At 42.2% G+C, this 25481-nt stretch overlaps 1 protein-coding gene across 9 annotated transcripts in view; it reads right to left on the bottom strand.

Annotated features, from left to right (window-relative positions):
- LOC124163211 (eukaryotic translation initiation factor 4 gamma 1-like) overlaps positions 1–25481 on the bottom strand; it is a 183082-nt gene that overhangs the window by 38477 nt on the left and 119124 nt on the right. For all 9 annotated transcript variants that reach the window (XM_046539953.1, XM_046539954.1, XM_046539955.1 and 6 more), the window contains 3 exons: positions 21229–21336; positions 19630–20548; positions 148–641 (listed from right to left, as the gene is read on the bottom strand). In XM_046539953.1, coding sequence (XP_046395909.1) covers positions 148–641; positions 19630–20548; positions 21229–21336 — 1521 coding nt within the window. The remainder of the gene's footprint in view (positions 1–147; positions 642–19629; positions 20549–21228; positions 21337–25481) is intronic.

The raw sequence follows: 25481 nt of genomic DNA, 5'->3' as shown, positions 1-25481 counted from the left end.
ACTGTTATCTCATTGTAAAAAATACACCGCAGTAACCCAAGAGTAACATATTGTAAGCTATCAATTATGAATGACAAAATAGCTAAAAATAACTTCCACCATTAGTGCCACATGAATACACTACACCAATTGAAAATCATATCTCACCTTGATCTCTGCACCAGGTTTGGAGGACGGAACTCTAGTTGACTGAGGTTCACTCTTTAACGAAGAGGTGGACGATGATAAAGATGAAGAAGTTGAATTAACTAACGTTGGCAAGACGGCACTATCCACATTATTTACAGCACCTTTGAGGGGGGTCGCTCCAATAGCCTTTTCTGCCTTGGTTACCACTGGGGAATCACTAGGGCTAGCCCTTCCTGGGGGAGATACCGTTCTTGACTTCACCTCATTCACAACTTTCTCGCTCGCCGCTTGCGGAGGATCTGCGGGCGCCATTGGCCCTTCTATCCTTTGACTAACAAGTGGAGCATCACTGTTTGCACTTGGGGCAGCAGCTGTTGCTTCTGCTGACACCCCTTGTTGCTGCCGAGCATCCGAGAAGGCATCCATGTCCGTTCCTTCTTTTTCTGCCCCCTTCCTATTGAGGTCTCTGTTCTTCTGAACTTTCTTCTGCTTGCTTTTTTGGGTTGCTTTACCTGAAATTAACAAAAGAGAGTAATTTTAAAAGAGAATTCACCAAGTTAAACTTCCATCTGCAAGGGTAAAAAAATACTGCCACAAAGAGAGATAAAACCATGGATTTATCAAAAGGTTGTAATATAATGTACCATAGATTGAAAAATATTGTGACATGGCATTCAAAATTGCAGCATCAATCATAAAGCATCATTGTGTACAAGACGACCTCACACCAGGCACCACGCACAAGACTTCAAGGAAAAATTTAATGTGAAAAATGCAATCTAAGTGAGAATTAAGGGCCCACACGTTAACAGCTACTTCTCCTACCCACCTCACAGGTATGTCTTCAGTCTCAAAGCCAAGAATATCCAGCAATTACCTTGAACATCCCATGAAAGACTACGCAACAAGTGAAGTAAAAAATTACTAGAACTTCACTAAGTCACAATAGAGCAACTGCATGCTGTTTAACAGAATGCTCTATAATTGGCACACAGCAATATTAGCTCCCATATCAATGCAACTGAAGTAACATTTTACGTTCTTTGTGAACCCATTCTAGGAAGAATAGAAGCTTGCAGATTTTTTGGAGGTGACATTGGACTGATCCTTTACAATCATCTACAACGATCACTTTCGGCCAAGAGAAAATAAATACATTATTCAGATACAAATTATGTAAATGAAATTACTGTGAACAAGGTACCACATATATAGAGGTCACAAAGACTCAATTTTCACGTATTTCAATATTATTCACTCACTAAGTTTTTGTGGACGTATCACTTAAGTGATAATGAAAACCTTTTCCTCAAATTGCCTTCATATAATGGATAGCTATACAAAATGCACCACAGGTCACATTTTAGTATTGCTTTTAACTGAATGACATCAGCATTAAAACATCCCAATAAGCCACAGTTGTCAACCATAAGTGATATAATTTTTAAAAATTGGCATAAAACTAAGGTTTTTAAGGCGAATTTATTCGTTATATAACTTTCCATTTTAATTAAGTTATTTTCCGTGCAATAAAAATCTGTTTCTCCCATCACCTATCTCAGAGTAGTAATGACCATGGCTATAATAAACGCCTTAAAAACGAGACTCGCAACATATCCTAACACTGACACCCAGTGAATTACCTAATCACCCCGCTACCATCCCCTATTCTCGATTTACTAGTCGAGACATCTCACAGAAGTGAATTACACTACTACTCATTCATTTGGACTCCACAAACCATGCACTCATAAGCATATAGATCTCATATGAACTACTATCCAATCCCTAGGCACTCTGCGTCAACCTGACTTTTCCTTTCTTTTCTCCACCTACATTACAACTTTCTCCAACCTTCTGCAAGATTAAGAACTCAAAACCAAATAAGTCTGACCAATAGCACCCATTCAAGATAAGATGGTTTCATCTAATTTGAAAATATCGACGAAAAAATCAATTTTGAAAAGTGCATCACCACAATTACCCGCAAATAGTGATGTACATTTTGATGCATCATGCAAATTCGTCACCAGCGTAATCAAGTCTACTGCGCGAGGTATCAATAACGATGACGGCGTCAATGGATGCAAATAATTTAAAGTATGTCGAGGATTTAACGACACAAGTTTTAACCACGGCGCATGACGCAGCGATGTTGAAAGAGTATCTCCGCGCATATAATTGCGTAACTAAAAAAAGGTAGGCAAACCGAACGAGGAGTACACAGTTAACGGGATTCATAAGCATGGATATTCGACGTTTTAGAGATAGATAGATTCATTAACACCCATGGGTTCTCAGTGCCGTGCAAGAGAAGGAGAATTAGCTCAACATATCGACGTCGATTCATCGCGATATTCCATCGATTTACGAGTACCAGTAGGGGTTGGTAAGACACCTATGAAGTATACAAGCAATTATTATACAATCGGAGCAGGAATCGCACAACACTCGACATCCCTGAACCGTTTTGTAGACACGTCATCAGCGAACACAAGGAGGCTGAGACGTGCACCAAATGGTGCTCATGGCGCACGATTAGTCACACCCTTGCACAATTCCCAGCCACCCCCTCCCGAGCCGTGAACGACGTCTGTGACGTCGACGAGGGTCGCGCACGCGATCTCCCGCCTGGGAATCCACAACACACGCGACACGAAATGAGGAAAATGATATGCACGCCCAAAAAAGGCAACCGCGAGCAGTGCAGCGGGCTAGGCGAGAGGCACGATCCAATTCACCCCATCCACCGGCGTGCGAAATTCCAAACTTGCCTTTCTTCCTTGGATTCATCTTGGAACGTGGGAGTAGTGACGACCGTTCGATCCAAAAACTCAGACGAGACTGCCACCCGCAGACGGCAAATATACTTGGCGAACTATTCACGACGCAGGGAAGGAGAAGAATAGAAGAAAGGCAGCAGGAAACAGCCACACATCACGGAGCACCACGAGGCGGCCACGACCGCAGCGTGCAGGCATCGGCTGTAGTGGCCGACCCACCGACTCACTGACTGACTGGAGGCCCGCCGCCAATTAGGATCGAGCCTTTTTTCGCGAGCCCCCTCCCACGATGCGCTTTCGACGACCGACGGACGGCCTTCGCAAGAGAGGGAAGGAGACCGCGCGCCTCACGCAGAGCACGACGGGAAGGCAGGCAGGAGGGCGGGGAGGGGCGCAGTTCCAAATCACCCACCACCCTTAACTAATCCCCTATCGCCACAGCCACACCATTTCCACCACCACACCTAGCAAGTTCAAAATAGAACATGTCTCGGCCGCGCCTATATATAGAATACCAAGGAGATGTAAAGGGGAAGATGGAGGAAAGGAAAGCCTATGGGGGGAAATGGAGATGCAATGGACAAGACTTCCCGAATGCCCACGCCCCTCCAATGTCGTTCACGGCCCGAACCGAGAGACTAAATAGAAGCGGTGACCAGGATATTGCCTTCATAATACAAGAGAGAATGTGGTCGAACCGATTTTCCACTAAAAATACGTGCTAGGAGGGAGAACAAACGTGATAAGGCTCGCGCTGCTGGGGCGAGGTGGCGCCTTACGTAACGGCAGAGGCGGACGTAGGACGCGGGCGGAACATCCTCATATCATAGCCTTCAATTGCCTATAAACGGGTGGCCAGGCGCTGATTGGCTGAGTTATAAATTTGAACGAAACGCACAAAAAGCCATACACCTGAGTGAATCCGTGCACGGTGGAGCATACAAAACCCACTTCAGTAATTATCTAGCTTTATCCTACCTTCCGCCACGTCGATTTAAGACGGGCTCACCACAGGGGGTCAGTAAACCAGATTGACCCCATTTCAATTATGCTACCGCAGAATTTTAGGACCCGAATTGGTAACCCTTGGTTTACGTTTATGAGCTGGCAAACAGTTCAACGTGAGCTCACACTTTTGAACACACGAACGGTTAAGGTCATATTATCCTACCGCAAGAGGGGAATAAAGGGGTCATTTCTTAATCTGATCCACGGGACCACCCACAATCGCGACACTAATCGCTGCTGTCTCACCCGATCGCTCCCTTGACCCTCGTGAACCGCGGCGACCTCCGCCCGACGATGCCGGCTCCATGATGACACCACTTGTAACAGAGGGGCACAGCAGGCGATCACGAGTAGAAGGTGCCGCACAAATGAATGCACATCAAAAGGTAACGCCACAGGCACCACGCCAACGAGGATTCAATGAAGACGATACACAGAGAGGCACCATAAGAGATGGGTCGGATGGAGAAGTCCCACAATGAAGTTTCCTTGTGAGGCGATTTACGAGTAATTCTGCTGATGGAATATTTTAGACTCAAGATATTTTCAGTATCCTTCGGATGATAACTTCACATGAAAAAGTCAGTGCGAAACTTATTCCCCGGGCCACAAAACGTGGGTTTCCGCCAACGCATGTGAGGCAAGGCGGAAAACCCTCCGGCTACCCTCACCTCCCCGACTCGAGCATCGGACCCCCCACAGGCCGAATTGCAGCCAATACCATCACAAACAGGCGCACATCACCAATAAATAACAACAAACGAGCACGACACGAATTATAGCACACACATAAGCCGTAAAAACGTGGTCGAGGGCAACGGAGAGTGCACGGAATCCTGGGAAATCGGCGAGAGGAGGGACAGTAACGAACTTAGCCGCTAGGGCGGCGCCGCAAACCGGCATACCAGTCCATTCCCGGATGAGGCGGGGAGAGCGGAGAAAGAGGAGGGGGATGAGAATCCGTTGCTCTTGGGAGGAAAGGGCGGTGCAGTTCGAAACGTGAGGCTGCGCGCAGCAACCGCCGAACGCGCACTCAGAATCTCTCGGAAAAAATGGTCCCGTTTAGCCCGCACCATTCAGCGCATTAAAGATTCATTGATTGGCTATGTGAGGGGAAATTTACTGCGAAAAGTAATTACTCGTCAGACATAGAGAAGGTGAATAAATTGCAAATTCTACATACTTTGAGATTTCCAGCCATGTCGTACGGACATTTAATTCGCCATTCGTAAATTGCGCAAAATACGGAAAACTATACGAAAAACTTAAGGCACGAATACTACAAGACTATGGTCAGTGGCGGATCCAGGATAGTGACAAGGGGGTTAAGGCATTAATACTACAAGACTATGGCCAGTGACGGATCCACGAAAGTGACAAGGGGGGAGGGGTAAGTGGGGGTTACATTTCCAGCAGTAGTGGGGGTCGGAAAAAATTATCATTCTATCTAGTGTAAATTGGATACCCAAGGGGGGAGGGGTAAGTGGGGGTTAAATTTCCAGCAGTAGTGGGGGTCGGAAAAAATTATCATTCTATCTAGTGTAAATTGGATACCCAAGGGGAGGGCTATCACTCCCTTAGCCCCCCCCCCCCCCCATAGATTCACCACTGACTGCGGTTGCATGGATGACAGATAAATCATTCGTAGTTGACGGCTGTAATCCAGTGCTACACCTGACACCTGTGCACATATATTAACCTGTGAACCACCACAAACGCGTTGGGCATGGGTCGAGTTTAAAGCGAATTCGCCCAAAATATGAAGAGAATAAAAATGAACATGGAATTAGATACATTTTCCAATTTAGGTACCAACAGAAGCCACAACATTGATAGCAGCAGTGTAAAAATCAACCGAATTAAATACCCCGCCCCAATTCAAAACAAAATAATGTCCCACATTCTCCACATGCTCTACTCAAGAGCTTAAAATTAACTAGCCAACGTCGAAGATAACTTTTGACGAATTGTGTTGTGTTTGGAACAAGCAATACCTCACATATGGCAATGTGGGCTAATCGAGCCAAACACAATTACTGTGGCACAATTAATTCCGAAGGCTGCACGAGAACAGCGCCCGGACTCAAATTGTGCGAGGAGCCACAATGGACCACATTCCCGGTGACGTCCAGCACCGTCACTGAGGCAAACCGAAAAGTGGAGCGGCACACAACGTGGTTGCGGGCCCCTGCTCAATGAACTCGGCCCAGCGTCCGTGAAGTGTAGGGGGAATATCTTCCTCTAAGGGCATCACTGGGTACGATCGCAATAACTCCACAATAAAATTCATTCCGTTGACGCCGTAAAACTTGCGCAACACGCAGAACGGCTGAGTTATTATGCCACCAATAAAGTAAGACCTTGGGGCGGGGGGGCGTAATGTATATTCACCCCACTTCATCCGCCTATCCATAACATAATCGTAGCAGCATATGTTGTTAATGCAGAACCTATATTATTATTGATATCATAAAGTAAAATAATAAAACGAGACATGAGATTAAAAAAATGAGAACTAAACAACTTTCATACCGAAGAAAAATAACAGTTTTCAAATCAGAAATATTTGGGAGCAATTTAAAACATTTTAATTCTTATCCCATCGAGCACGCTAAAAAATATTTTCAATTTAAGTTTTATTTGCATAGTTGAGGTAGACGTAATTTCTGCGTGGAAATAGAACTTAGAACGATAACACACATCACATACCGTACTTCCAAAGCCAACTAATTGTATTTATCCACACTTGGAGGAATTCTATAGATTGAGGCGATTAAATACGTTAATTTCCAATATTTCATTCTTCATCGATAGGCGCTAAAAAAGATTCAAAGGAAACATGATCAAGTTTCCTATGTAATTGCACTTAGGTATTGTAGCCAGTCGGATACGTATAGAAGTTGGGATTTTTTGGGCCATGCATAGGCAATATTTACCGACTACACACCTAAGTATGCGTAATTTCATTTCAATACAGAAATCGATGTTTTAGATCTAATATTTCATGAAAACACTATTTAGGCTGATTGTCAATCTTAGCATTTCCAAACATAGCCTGCCATTACAACCTGAAACACCTATGGCGAGTTTTGCAATTAAACGGGGGTTAATTCGTTTAATGATTTAATTGAATGAATTTGCTAAGGCTAAAAAATAATTACTGATGACTTACACAATTCCGAAATAAAAATAATAGCATCCAGAGTGCAGTGGAAGTAAGGCTTCACTAACCTACATCGAGTTCTCAAGGCATTTACTCTACTCCCTATTACAACTGAATAAACGCCACGGGAAACAAATAACACACCAGTGGTAGTTTAAGGAGCCTCATGAAGAGATAACAGACATGGAGATGGACACCTCTGTGTGAGCGCATACTAATAAGTGAAAAACAAACGTAACGTCTCCTAGTTCCATTGGAATGTAGGCATATCGCCACGATATCGGCGAGTCGGCACCCACTGCAAAGAAACAATCGGGAGGAGCTAAGCCGGCCAATTGAATTTAAATCGGAGCGGAAGACCACTTGGGGTCGCACGAGTCTCCTGTGCGAAAGGAAACCTATGCCACGTCTGGAAACCTCAAGCATGCCTACGGCGAGCCCAGGGACAATGGAGAACGAATGTACCACCGCCGCAACACGAGTAAAAAATGATCGCTATCACACATTCGGTATTTTTTGCAAACATTTATAGAGGAAAGGGAAGAACGGACAGGAGAAACCTCAAGTGTAAATAAGAGAAAGGGCGACTTTCGGCTTCTGCGCTTGAATTCGAGATTTAAAGAGCTAAACCCCAGACCATGTGATGGACATGAAAGAATGATCACGATAGCCTGTTTCTACGCAATGCTCATTTCAATTGCACATGTCTTTCCATAAAAATGTAACACTCAAGATGAAGGATATAAGGATTTTAATAAGCACTACTTATTTCCTATACAAACGTTTTCCATTCTCCATAATAATATCCATTATTTTGATGTTAGGGGTTTCAATGCTGGCCTCGCCCCTTGGATACGGTACAACCACTTAAGAGCGATTTTACACAATCCATAATGCAACATAATTGCGTACACTTCCTCAAATAATTTTTTCACATAATAAACTCACTGATGTGCATCATTTTAAAGGCATTTTACCCAAAGATATTGATGATTATCAATTAACACGGCTGCCGAATATGCACTAAAAAGACATTCAGTACTATGATGTGGCAAAGGAGGAGAAAGATTCCGATATCCCATTTTTCCCCCTGAGAGTTTCCCCGTCATTCCCCTATTTTCCTCGTTTTCCCGTTTGAGGTGAACCCTTCAGTCCATCGTGCTTCGATTATGCCACCACACTACCACTGCGGTTACGTTTTTTAGGACAAATACTGAAGGGCGATTGCGACCCAACGGGCTTGAGGACAGTTGATCGGTTGAAAAATTCTGGAGCACATTCTCATGAGAATAAGCGATGAGAGACAAACCTGCACAAATTGAGGGCTATCTCTCACAGCGCCACGACACGACATTAATATTTGAATAAAATTTGGCATGTACTGTAAATATAAATGTTTCGCTTGCATAGATGAAATCCCCCGACGCTAAAGAGCAAAACCACACACACAGGAAGATCCGTATTAGCACTGGAGATATTTTTTAATCAATTCGCTTCAATCCGTTCCCGTGAAATTTGGCCAGCGCCATCATTATCCAATTAACGATTACCAAATTCAGCCACAAATTAATCATCAAATTTACAAAAAATAATACGACATGGAACATAAGAACTTTTAAACTGAATTCACTACGGGGTGTCACTATCTAAACGAGTACTTATATTTAAAATACTCCTGAAAATGGCATTTACTACGTTCCTCATCGAAAACTCCTTAAGATGTGAAGCTCATGTGAACCTCGATTGATCTGCATACATCGCGTAACGTTCGAGGTGGCGAGGTGGGAGGCCACTTCCGGCCGCCCGCTATTGTTGCGGGGAGGTCGCGAGTTTAAGGGCCAAGGGCTCCACCCCTGTGCCACATCCGGCAGCAATCGCAAAGAGCATCCAGGCAGGTCTTCTCCGTGCTATGGCCCACATTACTCCCGGCAAGGCAGTACCACATGAAACGGGTTTCTCAACCGCAATGGGCGCGTGGACCTGCGACGACAAACGAAGCATTGGCGGAAATTTAGCGAAGGGAATGATAAGTGTTCAAACCAATTCTCAATTTTCAATTTCCCCTGACTTTCCCCGGCTGACTTTTCACTTTGCACCGATGGCAAAACAGTGAACACGTAAGGACTTAAGAAAAAAAAAGCGGTAACGTACACATATAAGGCGCCAGCCCTTCACAAATAAAAAATAAGTACCTACAAGAGATGCGAGTAACTTGCCTACGGAGTCCCACTTAGCGTTTATTCAGGGGGTGAACGAATTGCAATGACTGTCCGTTCGGTAAAATATCCTTCTTAATTTATCGTTTCTGTCGGATTTAAAAACAGAATGAGGTTGCATGATGACGTTCTCTGTGCAGCTAAAAAATGTATTCGTTCTTCATGGCAACATAAATGTAAGACGTAGCTTTCGAGTCTCCAGAGGCTCCAAGACTAATTGGAATTACTACAGAAGGAATTATTTGACTTCCTTGACGAACCTTCGGTTCAAACCATTATGACCACAAATCCATCGGCATACTATCCATTTAACAACTGCATTTCTTGGTTTCCCACATTAACGCGACGTGTTCAAACACTTCAGTTACCATGCATCTTACTCTACTGAATTTCCTTTCCATTTGAAAGAACAGATGGTTTATGCTGCCACACATTCAATGCCACAAGGCAACATGTAGCACTACAGTCCCGAAAAAGAGGTCAGAACTTTGAACGCTGGGGCGTTCACCAAAGACATTACTCAAGAAAATAAACGCTTATTAGTCAGCCTTGCACCTCTACGGGGTCACCTGCATGTGCACAATGTGAAAATTCCACCCTTGACGTGACTGATAGGGTATTTCGCGGAACCAAAGGTGATGTCACCGATCGACATTCGACACAACAACCCCTCGAGATGAGGAGCCGTTATGGCGATTGGAGGGGAGGCGCAGCTAGATAGAGAGGCAACACACAGCAGCAGCGAAAGTGAAAGCGGGACTTGCGAATTCCTCGATCCGCGCTCATTCAACGGGCCGCCGCAAACACGTACTCGTCACTTAGAAACAGTGGGGGTGAGTTTCCATGGCGACAGTCAATCGTTGGCCTAAAATCTAAAAAGGGTCGCTTACCTTTACTTTAAACGAGGTTTATCTGCTTGCAATTATGAATTACTTCTCCATGAGATAACAGAGCGCACCCAAAGAGATTACCGTGGACGTTACAGACTGGCTATTTTACGTCTAACGACTGCCGAGGAATTCTCGCCATTTCTAACGCGTAGTACGGCCTATGGAGACGTAGATCTAGTTACCTACACTAGAGATACGTCACGGGGAATTTCAGCATTCGTAATGATTCGTCAATTCGGTCCTATTTCAAATGCCAGATGGACAAAAATATCAATTTGCAGGTTTTATTTCGACGTGGTCCGTAGTATTTATATGTACTTAATACAAGTAAAATTACACATTGCAATATTTCCACTGAGCTACTCAGTGGAAATAATCTGGAAGTGGAAATCTCAGTCCAATTTAACTAATAATAAGAACTTCCACCATATCGTGTCTCACATCGTACAAGATGTACTTAATACAGTTTAGGCCGGTTATATGTAAACGATTCCAAGGTTACTTTTAGTAGAAAAATTACTTCTTCCCAAATAGGGATGATTACATGTAAACATTACCAAAAAGTAACCTTAACTATTAGTTACTTCAGTTTTACCAAATTATTGGCCAACACTAAAAAACTGTATTGGCAAGTGCGAATCTTCGTACATCAACTAATTCTTTGCTCGACGTGCTCTATAATTAGTACTTCATCTCACTTTCCTGGCCATATTTCCACCTTCATTTAGATCCACTCATTACCCATCGAGGCGCTAAATAGGTGTGTGGCAGGGAGCGCTAAGATGCCAGCCGTGCACAAGGAAAGAGAGAAGAGACGCTTCAGCAGGCACTTATTAGATAAGTATTTAACGAAGGTGTATTATTTTAAATATCGTTATCTATTATTCCAGAAATGAACAGCTTCCCTAAAGCCTTATATCATTAACAGCGCCACTCATCCATCCTTACTCTCGTCAACTTATTGTTCTCGGCACCACAATGAAAAATGTAGGCTCTGATACATAAGTCACAGTTTTCTCGAATCAGAATTTAACAATTCTGATTCGAGAAAACTGTGACTGCTATTCTAGGTACTTTTTTTAAACTCTCCGATGTATTTCCATTCAGAATGCTATGATGGCAGCATATTAAGAGGTTGGATTCAACCAATTTGGGCCATCATCTCTTTTTCACTTTACCAGTTAAGGTAGCTTTCAAATGAACTTAATAAGCCGAGTGCCTTATGGTTGCGCAGCAAATGCACGGCCCAATCTCTCACTCTAATGAGTGGAGAAATCAGATACTTCAGGCGAGATGGTGCAACCGAATTTGAAAAAGTAGAATACCGAATTCTAAAATTTTAAATATCACCGTTTTCGAAGTTTACTACATCACCAGGCGATTTATATCACGTGAATAGAAATAGAGGTAGTGAGCTTTTGTTCAAGTGCAGTTAAAAAACAATCCCATAACATTTCGGCTAGCCCCAAAAAATATACAATTTGTGTTTTGAAAATGTGATTAAACAATGTAACTCCCAGACATCAGGCTAATTTAATGCTTCTATATAATCCACACATTCAATAACACAAAACTAATGATGGAAAATTCCCTCGCTAATATTTAGGTCAACTCCACACTTCTCCGATTTAAGTTAAAGCGGGCCTGTGGCCAAAGCCACGTCGTCATTTCACACTGAAAAACCCACTCCCTAACGAAACTGAAATTATTATGTCAACGCGAAAATACTAATGAGTCATTCATACAGCGAGAAAACCGGTCAAATAAGGACCACACTTCGCTTTCTTACTGCAATATAAAATTTCGATCGAACCGTGCCATAAACGACATCGTCAACAGCACTCTTACGCTAAGCGTGAGATTACTTGATTGGAGTTCATCCCTCTATCACGACAGCCCTTCACCATTCGCAGTAGTCTCTTCCAAGGGCCATGGTCTCTTCGTTCGACATTAGCTCGCTTGTTTTCCCCCAAGTCCATTTCAGCACCTCCTTAGTCCACATCTTGAACTCCTGCCCATTCTCAATATTGAAAATTCAATACCAGAATACGATCATTACAAATACCATTACTTGGCAATTTCGATAATACCAGGAAAATGATTTTTATATTATCGTGCAGGATAATATATCACGATAAAATATATACCGATCGATAGATAATACTTAGGTATATCGTGATAACGTATCGTGGCGTACACATCAAGATATCGTATCTTATCGTATTCATACCCCAAGAAAAAAGCGCCTTCCGATAAAATACCACGACCTATCGGATTACATCAGAAGAAATATCACTATATCTTAACGGGAGCGATAACATAATTAGTAACCAGTCGTTATATAACGATTATTACCCGACAACCACAAATCTGCCATGGTCAATACACAACATCGGATGCTTAATGCACGTAAATACCACCACATTTGTCGATACTTCGCCCACCACTACACACTCGCTCCACGCCCCTACGCCACACAGCGCATTATACTTAGTCCATCCATTACCTTTTATTTACAGTCTCATGGTGTACTTAAATGAAGTCGCATACTTTCAAAACGAAGAAATACACATAGCATACCCGGTTGACTAAACAGAAAATGTTCTTATCCGTTAACCTGAGAAGACGATATAACATTTCATTTTAATAGCCATTGAATAACGAGCAACTTTCATAGCACCAGCGTTTGCGCTAAATTCGGTAATAACAAATTTGACGTGAATTGAGCATGACCTTTTGAAGTCGATTCTCCAGTCATTGAAATCAATACGGCGTTTGATAGAACGTCCGCTCCCATGGAACTACTCTGAAAAATTCCGGCGGTAACTTATTAGTTGGAACTATCACATTGCCGACAAGTTTTTCGGTTGCGTAGTGTTCTGTATTAACTAAGTGATAGAATAGACCAACATTCGAGGGAATATAAAATTTTTTTTTTAACTTTTGGACACAGAGCTTGCTCATTATGAATCATTGAAACGTAAGGTTTTAGCAGCAACTCACCCACGCGTCAGTAAGACCATCACGATAAGCAACACCCCGTAATTATTTGTTCGCTATGAACATTCACTACGGTAATTACAGAGATAGGCGGGAAGGGGTGCTCACAAAGTGATAAAACCGTAATTCTGAAGAAGCTAGAATAACTAGTAACAGTAGAGGATAACACAATAGTTTTCTACCGAATAGCCTACGTTTTATATGCGCAAATAAATGTATCCTAATGCTTTAGGCAGATTTACATGGAGCATTTTGAAAATCACTCCGCTTGCCCATAATACGAATTTAGACGTCCTTCTTCAATTTACAATAAGGTCTTTATCCCTTTCATTGTATCAGTAAATCCTATTACCTTACTACCTCTTCTCCGATAACATAACGTCTTCTTTCTAACAAGGCTTTTAAAATCCTCTCCCCCGACATGTACATGCATGAGAAACGAGAGAAAAATCCGCCGACGACGACGAAATTTTAAATTCCAAAAGTTGCGATAAGAACTAGAACGAGTCGATGTCTAGACGCATGAATGGTTTTAGTGGAGCGGACCTGAACATATACGAATACGTGGACCTAACAAAAACAGGTTCTACTCTCTATTCATTCATTGGCACGATATGAGTGGTTAGAAGGTGCACTTCGGCGTTAACTCTAGCGTACATGAATTTAGACAAACCCGTACGCGTTAATATGTCGTATAACCAGGCCTATACAGATGATAGGTAAATAGTGATTTAATTAAGAGTTGACGAGGCGCGCACGACTCGAGACGTGGTGCAGCAAGGAAGGCCCACTGACACGATTGAACACTGCAAAATGACTGCGGTGCCACCTGAAATATGGAAATCCGTTCTACAATCCACGATTAAGGTGAACACCCTTCGATCCGAAAGTGCGAGGGCGAAACGCGGCCACCAAGTGGGTCGGCCTCCGGCCGCACTTGAGTAGCTCTTCGCCAACGCTTCGCCCCCAACGAATATTAAACCACCGATTGAGATTCGGAAGAAGAAATTTCCACTTCCCTGTTCCCACGAGTAAAATTATTATCGCTGACCACGGTTTCGTAACAGCGTCCAATTATCAGCATATTATTAATAAATATGCGGAGGAAGGAAACCATATTCGGTGACATCCACTAGTAGATACGAGCTATGTTTGGCAGTTTTATCACTACTCCCCGAGTGGTGTTATAACGGTCTTTTCTCATCACGGGCGTATATTTGAATAAAACTTAAAGACATGAACCAGTAACTTCTTTTTACTGTGTCTACCTTCTGTTTGATTCTGATAGTGAATAGACCAGCAGTTCTATGATGTATCTTAGAATGTTCTAACTTTTAAACAAAATTGAATAGAAAGTGTTAGATGCAGTAAACTTGAAATATGAAAACTAAAGGTCAACAGTTTCAGACTTATTTTTTTAGGTATTCAAGAATGTGAACACACAGCCTCGCCACAGGATGACGTGATGTAACAAAAATGTTAGTCGACGAAATAAATCAGTTCGTTAGTTGCAGCCCGCCGACACTCTTATTATGACGGATTTCCATGAAAATACGTCAAATGCCGTTGCTTAAATAATATCAAACAGGATTTCTGAAGAAATATGCCTAAACAAATAGAATGGAAATTACGTTTAAGTCGCGTCGCAAGCACATTCCATACTGAACCAGTGAGCCCTTATTGTACCAGTGAGAGAGTGAGAACGACACCCAGCACGATTAATAATTCAATTATGCATCCTGGTGCCAATAGTTCAATACACACAATATATTCGTGGTGCAAATTCTAAATTCGCGGTAACGAGTCAATAATCATCAATACTTCGAGCAGCATGTATGTGACGGGAAATTCTGCGTTAGGAGCTACATGTGGCGGGTGCCGTGACGGTGCTTTCAGACTGCCACAGACGCAAATCGAAAGGGATCACGTGGGATTGCGATGGCTGACGCCGACCTGATCGGCAAGAGAAAGGAAATTGAGCCACGCCCAGCCAGCCAACTTCGTGGGGCGCGAGAAAAGCATAGGGAGGGATGCCAACACCTGGGGAAACAATAGCCAGTGGAGCTAATTAGCCGGACGACTAGGGTTTGACATTCCAGAATGACATAAGGATTCGGTCGGGGCGGGGGAAACCTCTTAACCAAATAACACCCTCCCCAGAGGGGCATGGCGAAAATCGACCCTGCGAAGGACCAAGAACAGTGCGCTCTCCTTTTTAACTACCGTTACTAAACTGTGCAGAGTGCATCATTCCTGCAAATGCGATGACACGCACAGCACGTCGATGTGAATAGGATTGTCTGCCTTGACCGCATCTAGAGTTTTCTTCTACGTAACGGAGTCATTCGGGATGCAAGGAATGGCAGAAACCACCCCCATCAACAACACATGGGCCTCTCAAAGATTTTCATTAACTTCGCGTACGGGCAGAAATTTCAGGGACAGAGGTGAAATTTCTTTTAAGTCATGTAAGTCTCCATGGAGAAATCCTGACATCTTTTGAAAGGGCTTTTAACCACACCCCATCCTTGGTGAACTTTTTTCGTAGAACGCCAGGTGTTGGCTGCACGGAATTGTTTCGATCGATTTTCATTCAGAACGGTTAATTCCGACTGGTTTGCAACGCGAGCGCAAATTGTGGCGTTTAAAATTCTTCATTCCGATGACGATATGAGGCCTCGAAGTGTGCAGTCAGAGTGAAAATTTTCTAGCGCAATGCGTCAGAGTCAATAACTGGGCCAATCATCTCTGCAACGTACGCACCATCCAGCCCTCACTCACAGGCAAGGTGCGCAAGGTAAGGAGAAGAGGCCGATTGGCATTGGAGTGCGAGGAGGACCTAAGGACTCGGCAAAGGGCCTCGCACACGGTAGAAGAGAGGTGGGGGCGGGAGGACAATGGGGGTGGGAGAGCGGCCTCCCCTCGCGCGCGCATGAGGGTCTCCCCTCGGAGCAAGCAAGACGCCGGCCATTTTCTCCTCCAAGGTTTCTTTCTCCTTCCCCGGCACTAAAACGAGCAAAAGCGCTTCGTCTCGGCATTTCCAGTCGACAAAATGGGGGATTTTTCGCATACGTGTCCTCAATGATGGCAACAGGCTATTCCCAACACGGAATCAGTTGCGTGCTCCAGGGGTTCATCAGTTGTTCAACAGAAATTACCCATGTGGAATGATTTCTGTTTGATCCTCACGAAAGCTGCTTCTAAATTTCCGTTAGATTCCATGGTTAACCGGAGATGATGATGCACGTGCAAGAATATTAAAAAAGTCACCACACAAATGTTTCTCCCACAGACGAGTCCGTATCTTCATTGGAATAAGTAGGCCAAAATAATGATCGAAAGGAATGCGCACTGAGGAGCAACTTTTTCGCGAAAAATTCAGCGGAAGGTCTTCTGCGAACGGTCAACAAAGGCATGAGGGCCATCGCGGAATATCATCGCCAGCATCTGGAAGAGAATGTCTCGACACGTGGCCACAGCCCTTTCACCTTCTCTCGGGCGTCGATTTCTCTCCCCGTTCCAATTCCCTGCGACCGCCAGAGGAATGCTGACGCCAATTCCACACGACAAGGCTGACTTTTTTTTAATGCCAACGCGTACATGCAAATTATTTCGCACCCGAATTGGAAATAAAAATATCTAAAAAAATAACTAGTTAAAAACTTGGACAAGGGGAAAATGTCGGATTGGTAAAGTAGCAAAAATCAGTAACTATGAATGAATCAAGAAATTAGGAATTTCCGTAAAAGGCATGAGAAGAAATGCAAACAGTCGATAGCCATTAGCGACGATGGGCAACCACTCCGCCAAAGGTCGCTTCAATACTGCAATTCAAGTCGCTGCAATACGGTTCACGAAAATATGCACGGGTATGTATACTTACGTAGGCGAGAAAACTGCGAGCTACGCTCGTTGAAAAAAGAGGTGCGGAGTGCAGCCGTCAGCTACCGCGCACCGATACGACAGACCGTCTCCTGCAAGACGTCTCCCGATTCGTGAGATGCTCCGATATCTCACATTTTCGTGGGCACCACAAACGGTAAGAATTAAAGCAAACGCGAGTGAGCACTATGGAAACGAAGCACGTCAGCTAAGCGGAGCCACCATGGTCTTCTCTCAGCAGTGACCTCCGCCGAGTGGACAAGAGGTTCGCTCGCGGAGGAAGGAGAGACGCGGTGGCCACGTGCGCAAGAAAGCCACGACCCGGCGGAGAACATATCGCCTCCGCGGACGACTCGGCTGTTTCCGTCGGCCGCTCGGCAAGAAGGAGTCGACGGCGACCAATAGGGAGAAAGGAAAAAGATGAGGAGGAGGGAGAGGAGAGAAACGCTGGAGGAACCAAGGCATGGGCTGAGGGCCTCCCCCTAGCGACCACCTGCTGCCCCTCCCTCTTGAGGACTTTCCACTGGTGACGACGGCATCTCTGCACCCGCGACCTCATCCCCTCCCAATGACACTCAATAATACGTGCATATCATTGATTACATATCATTAGTCGGTCCACTGGAAAAAGTTCCAGTAGAGCAGAGCCTTGCACACTCAAAGACACCAATAGAACGAATTCCCGACAACCCTGAAACCCTGGCTGGTTAATATACTGAACTGTATATTAAAGTTTTCTGGGCACAATTTAAGTGGTTAAAATGCAAAATAAATATCACTGTGAATAGTTACCCGCCATAATATTTTTAATGCAGCAAGTTGACAGATTTAGGGTGTCCAGCCCGTTAAAGCAGATAAATTCATCCATAATTCCAGCTTTACCACGGAAAGTTTACAAACTTCCAGGTTAATGTTACGTGATTACTGCGGTAGATGAGAATTTTAAAACACCCAAAATTACTTCAATGCTTTTAAATATTATATTATACATATGTATTAGTAAGGACAAGGTATAGGTTAGTTAACACATAGTATTTAAATTTATTCATGCAAATAAATAAGCTGGTATGAGCTCATAAGTAGATATTGACATCACCTGGCATTCTATTCTTCGTGTTTTTGAATCTCACTTGAGTCAACAGTGCTAGACATTTCGATTCTATTGACTTGTTGAACATTCTATTTTTCAATGTGGCTATAAAGATTCTACTCGTCTACTGCACTTAAAATTACGACAAAAACCGTTTACACCACAAAATGGCCGTTGAAATGGAAAATTTAACTGTAAAATGAATTTGAAATAAAATATTTAGAAATTCCAGGTTGGAGCAAAAATTCATGAATAATTCATGCATAATTCCCGATTTTCCAAGTCACTGGACACCCTGATTCACATGTATTCAAGATTCATTCGGATTTGAGATTCACTAGATTCATTATTAACACTTTAAAGAACCGAATCATTGCCTCAAATCAAACCCCATCAGAATCCAAGAAAATAAACCAAAATTTCCACCTCTAGCGGTTGTATTCGAAGGGTTGAATAGCGAGTGAGGGTGAATCCTTGCGCTCCCTCGTGCTCTTCAGAGCAGGGTAAGAGGATTGGAATCGCACTACGTGACGTCACTTCCAAAGAGTGATGATCAAAAGGTCTTGGTAAGAGCGAAAGTGTGTTTAGGGTGGATTGGAACACGGCCAATATAATAATGAAGACTAAATTTTTCCTCTTTTTACTCGCTTCCCTATAACCCAGAAATTTCACAAACCTAGACACCCTTCATACCACATTATTCCAGGTTTTGGGGCCTCTACTGTACTTGATCAGAACAAATATACGTAATTTTTTTCTGATTTCTCACCAGATGAGATATTTCTTTGTGGACAGCATATTTCATGTGGAACATCTCACTCGGCTATGAACTCATGAAAAAACTATCCAATCAGTCCATTGATTTAGAGCATTAAAATTGATCAATCCCAATGCTACATCAAACATAAAACAGTTGAAAGAAATCGATCTCAAGGAAATACCTTGTTAATGGTGAAGAGTGAATAAGATCTGATACAAGAACACAACTGCTATTTGATGATTTGGAGAGGAAATCTACAAGGAAACATTGTACTACCATAGTGATCAAGTTGAGCTACCCAGACACTTAAAATTTTTTGACTCCAATTAAGGCATGAGTAATTTATAATTTATATTGTCAAAAAATTACTTCAGCATTCAGAGACTTACCCTTATTAACTTCCCAGTCATAAGAAAATAACTATGTCAAATTTTTTTAAGTGCAAGAGCATTGCCAACTAGAGTGATATTGTGGCTCAATCCTATATATTTCCCTCTTGTACTCTGCCAGTGCTACCAGTTAGGAACAACATATTTCTCTGCTCACAAAAAAGGCAACCAATATGTGCTGTGGTAAGTTTCCCCTAGTCACATGATGCTACAACACTCAAATTATCACAGGTCAAAGGTGATGGCTCAGTACACTACATGGCTCTTCTCAAGTAGCAACTGCAATAAAAGAGAAGACAATAATAGGTAATGTACTCACTGTCAGCACCGTCGTCTCCATTCGCAACAGGAGGGGGTTGCCTCTGCGGGAGAGGCGGCTGCATCTCCTCCATGGGGGCAACAGCTGGAAGCGGCTCCACCGACAATCTTTCCTCCACTTTCTCTTCCTCTTTTGGTGCCACCTCAGCATTTGACTTCTTTCTTTCGGATGATCCTTCCCTTGACGCTGAAGGCACCATCTTGCCAGTATTTGATTGCTCTATGCCCATCGAGATCGAAGTGGTAAAAGGTGGAACCTTCTGGCTGGAGCTGGCCTTGGGCTTAAAGGGGGGAACTTCAGTCGAGACTACCACCACCGACTCCTTGATGACCTCCTTGGCCATAGACGCGACAGGGGCATCCAGGCCTGCCGGGATGCTGGCAGGAGGGCCGACGACTTGAGAGTGGGTAAGGGCAGAGGGTGGTTTTGAGGGCAAAGCAACACTTGGTGCCACGGGGGGGCTGGGGACTCGAACACACGGGCCGCGAGCACTGACGACGGGTGTGGGAGGAGGCTGTGGAGTGGGAAGAGGTTGTTGTACCTCAGGAACTACCTCTGATGGCACCACAACATTTGCACCGTCTTTCTCCTTCTCATGAACCATAGACTCTATTTCTGTCATTGATTCCACAGGAACAGCTTTAGAGGACAAGTCTTCACATGGCTCCACCATGTGATCCCTCTCCTTGTCAGGGTTCTGTTTCCAGGGTTCCGAGGCTACATTCATACCTATTGGGGAGGGGCCTACACTTTCACTTGGTATAGAATACAAATTTTCACTGGGTCCATTCATGGCACCACTCGTGGGGGGTATAGTCTCAGCACTGCTTGTGTCTGGGGGTTGAGGCTGGGGTGGGGGCGTCGCTGATGGACTCTTTGCCACTTTCCTCACCTGTGCCGTGAACTCTTTCTTCCGTTTCTGATTTGAACAAAGAGATTAAATGCCCTTTAATTTCACAACCTAAATATATTTGAACAAAGAAAACATTCAACTCATACTGAAAATGACCAATGATTTTGGGATTATTTATGTGGAAAGTGGATCACTCTTCACAAATTCCCTTGAAATATGACTTTTTAACTATCCACACACAAAACATTTTTGTATTCCGTAAGTTTTAATAACTATTATTCAGGATTTTAAAAATAAAAACATGAGATATATTCCCAATTATTTGAAAATAACATTCTCAGCTTTTTTCAGAGGACCAAATAGTCTATCACAAAACAACTTCACACACACACACACTACAAGTGCTTCATCAACGAAAAGGAAGTAAAAGAAGATTTTTATCTTCCGCATCAATTCAGCACTCATCATTTTAGAATGAAGAGTAAAGATGACTACAAATTTACTTCATTTTTTTGAACGGCAATCTATATTTTTCCTATTCATTTTCCATGCATGTTAGGTCACTTAAGTTTTGTTCCTTCAATGAAGACATCATCAGGAGAATTTCAGAGATGCTACAAGAAGCTAGTTTACGGTATCCCAAGGAAACCTTTCACAACATTTTTTTGTAGTGAATGAGTATGTTTCACAGGAAATACCTTCGGATCAGAAGCCAAACAATTTAAGCAAATTTTATAGATACTTACCATACTTTCTTCTTGTGTGGTAGCCTCCGAGCCTGATGAGCCAGCAGCAGTTGCTTCGTCCGCAAGCATCTTCTTTATAACATCATGCCCAGTATCAGGATGAACGATCTATAAACAAAACATATACGTTAGAGATGTGCGAATAGTATCCGCGAATACTCGAATACCTCGAATACTAGAAAGTATTCGATATTCGAGGTTTCGAATAGTTATGCGAAAAGTACCGCCTCGAATACCTCAAATACTTTGAATTTCGCGTCATACACTGTCGCACGCACGTCGTTGGTAGTTGACTCGGAAAAAAGTAGAGAACTGTAGACATTTAGTGCTCGCAGCGCCGTTTTACGCAAGTTGACGAATTACATCAAATTCGTGGATTTTAGCAGTGAAAAGAGTTCCACGAGGGGAACCGAAAATGGTCGGGTGAAAAAATCCGAAAATCCCCGATTCCCCCCACCAGGAGAACCTCAGTGCCGTGGGATAGCAACCTTAGGGCATTTCCCACGATCCGCTATCCCCCTCCATTCAGCACTCGCCTCACCCACTCTGACACTTTCCTCTTCTCCGAAATCAAACAAAAGGTCCCAGCTCGTGCAGGGATCGCATTACGAAGACCCCTGCTTCGAAAAAAATATCGAGTTACGAGAACAATAAAAACGTGTTTCACGCCCTCTACCCTTTTCTCACCCACTGACCTTTTTCTGGCTGCCTGCTTCGAAGTTCCCCAGTTCCCTATTTCTGGAGGTCAACTGCTGTGTGAGTACTGTGGGATACTTACATTAGCACATTTCCCAAGATCCGGTATCCCTCTCCATTCAGCACTAGCCCCCCCTCTGAGACTTTCCTCTTCTTCGAAATGAAAAAAGGTCACAGCTCGTGCAGGGATCATATTACGGAGACCTTAGCTTCGAAAAAATACCAAGTTACACGAGAACAATAGAAACGTGTTTTGGGCCCTCCCTTTTCTCCCCCACTGACCGTTTTTTTCCTACCAGCTTCGAAGTTCCCCATTTCTGTGGAGGTCAACCGCTGCATGAGTCATCTATTAGCACAAAAGGTGTTTAAGAATGACTTTCGTCAATTGATGTTACCCCTTTATTGAATTGAAATATCAGTAATGTGCGCGTAATTTCAAAAAGAATAAGACCAAACACGACGTATTTCTGAGTTTATTTAAGCATTTTACGCAAAGAAATAAATGTCAAAATACGACGGAGACTTAGCATTTTGGCGAAACTCGATATGAGCAGCAGAGCTTCTCGGAAGTTGATGCGGTATTTTTTTCCGAAAACATATATCAAGTTACAATTTATGAGTGGTGCTATAAATCTTTATTGATACAGTCCCAGACAAAGGGATATTTTCTCAGAATATTTGGTTTCTCCCTGATAGCAATTCCAATTCATCTTCTTATCTCGTGAGAACTCCCAAAGATGGACTGCAAATAATTGAAGAAAATTCGGTGGAAAAGAGCTTGTATGTTGCAAAATGCCTCATTGTCAGCTAGCACTTGGCAGCAGGAGTGGGGGTAAAGCGATGTTAGTTGAATTAATTATATGCCCAATTGTTTCCATAAAATTAAAATATTCATTAATCAGCTAAATTCCTGTTCGAATCATTTAAAGGAAATCAAAATTACTCCCCAAAATCTTGTGTTGCCTGCTGCATAGGCAACCGAGTCAAACATTCCAGCATTCATCATTTAGTATTCGAGGTATTTGAATATTCAAGCAATGATTTAATATTCGAATTCGATATTTGAATTCGAGAAATCTGCTATTCGACCCATCTCTAATATACGTACATGCATACAATGCATGAGATTGCTTTAACTACAAAAAAACACTTTTGTGACAGAACCGCACCATAAGTATTCACTGGAGCATCAGTTCTGATGATTTTCCCCTAATACAACAAAGTATTAGCTCTGTACTTGCAGAAGCATGTGACAAGGCAAGCAGTATGTATCTATAATATAGATTCTATATTCCTTGAAAATACAGATTTTCTAACAAAAAAATCTCATGCTGTCTACATCACCTGTAAGTACTGAAATTATAATGCATTCTCTGATTTTTCACTGCACAAGAAATATTTTAATACCCCTGAAGGAAGAAATTCTTTCATTGTCTGAACCTCAAACACTATAGTTGAATATCACAAGACATGAGGAATAACAAAAGGATTGGTTAAAAAGAAATGCTGTGGATAAACACCAGCTTTATAAATAAAACTACTCCAAGTTTGATGCTGCATCAATTAACGCTGTTCCGCATTATCCCTGTTAACATTTTGAGACCCTGATCCAAACACTCAACGGCACCACATTGATGCACATGAAATTGCTCATTGTGTGGCGATCCCTCGTACCCTTAACCTCAATCAAAACGTCTTCTAGTACTTTTTAACTTTGTTCTAAATGGAAAACCCACAATTTAAAACTAGAATAGGGGAATATTATCAGCAAAATCATTGCATAGAAGAAGAAAAAATTTCAAAGTAGATTGGTCAAGGCTTTTGTCAGTAAATCATAATGTGCTTTATTGATCAGAGAACCTTTCCACCAAGTACCATGCCTTTTTAAAATTAAGTTATTCATAGTGATCAGCATTATGTTTTAACATCTTATTTCAACTTTAAAAATAGACAATAAATGATACTAAGCAGCCGAACAAGGACTATAATACCGCTTGGAATGCTGTTAGAAATCTTAAAAAGACTTTATTCCAGACAACTTCACGGTGATGGTGATGCTATCTCACAGTTCTTGCTATCAACTGTTGGCTTTTTCCTTTCAAATCTGTCTGAATTTTTGCTTATTTTATTGGAAAATTGTCAAGTCACAGAATTAAGCATAAGGCATAAATGTAATTATTGTTGAGTCAATATGACTGTCATGAGAGTTTAGTAGAGCATGTGTGAGTGATGGTGTAATGAGTGATTCTATTTCACCTATGGTTTATTGTTTCCTTTTCCACGTATTGCTCTTCTTCAAAGCACTTAAAGACATCATTGGGTCGTTAATAAAGGCCTTAAGTTCAGATTTATTATAATAAAACTCCACTCATGAAAATATTCAATGTACATCAATGTATGGCTAGATATACAGCCTGAAGTTCATATTTATTTAAATACAACTCCATTTACAACAATATAAAATTTATATCAACCAATGGCTCGAAATAAAGTCCGTTAATTCAATTGATGTTTATTTATTATTATTATTATAGGAATAATGGCTAACAAATGCTAAAAAATAATGCATAAATCATTCATCATTAATGAATGGCATCACATACCACACATTGTATACAGTATTTAACAGCATTATATAATCATCAAAAAACGAAATTTCAGCATGAAATCTGTGAAAGTGATGTCCCCGGGACAAATTAATCTCCATAAACCTTTACAAATTTACTAGCTCTGCTTCAATTACTACTCACTTTTCATGGAATGAATTAGGAGTATTTATCAGGAGTGCGAGTTAACATAAAAAGCTTTTAACTATGTCTAAGAGAACATTCCCGAAGTTCCCAGTGGAAACAAAATATTTACCCACAACTTTCCCATGATAGCTTGTGTTGCACAAATAAAAAAGTCCAATACTCTTGACTCAAATGGATACATAAATAAAGAGGATTTTATTTTATAACTATGACTCTCTAGAATTTATCATGTGGGATTACATTAACTTCATCATATTTTCAGTAATAGTTGGTTAACGAGAAAAAGATACAGCTGGCTAATGTCAAATTCTTGCTCAAAGTTATAGAATTAAGCTTTTGAAATTATATTTAAGGAAGCAGTATTTACCAAGCTAACACAGTAATACATTACGGCTTTGAAAGCCTTTCAACCATAGCACTGAGATAATTGAAAAACAAGTGCATTAAATAAAACCTTTGAAAATAGAAAAGCAATAAGTATTTATAGCTCTTAAGCTATAATATTATGCCACATTCCAGCGCATTAACTAGATATTTGAACACTTCAATATTTTTGTATGTAAAGAGGAGTCCTACGTCGGACAATTATGATAATATTCCCCCCCCCCCCCCACCCAAGTGTAACTATATCAAGCCCATGATGCAGCCTGGTATATCCACTGTTGTGTAGTTACACCCCAGTGCCACCCAGGGACATCTGGAAGAGCAAAGAAATTTTATCTTTTCAGTTAACTGAAAACATTTTGGGGCCCTTTCGGATGCACCAGGACATCTGTCCTTAAACTTCTCTCAGATTGGCCCTGT

This window comes from Ischnura elegans, chromosome 8 (genome assembly GCF_921293095.1).
Source record: "Ischnura elegans chromosome 8, ioIscEleg1.1, whole genome shotgun sequence".
Classification (NCBI taxonomy): Eukaryota; Metazoa; Arthropoda; class Insecta; order Odonata; family Coenagrionidae; genus Ischnura; species Ischnura elegans.
Note: the sequence above shows the minus strand (reverse complement) of the source record. Positions and strands in the feature narration are given on the sequence as shown.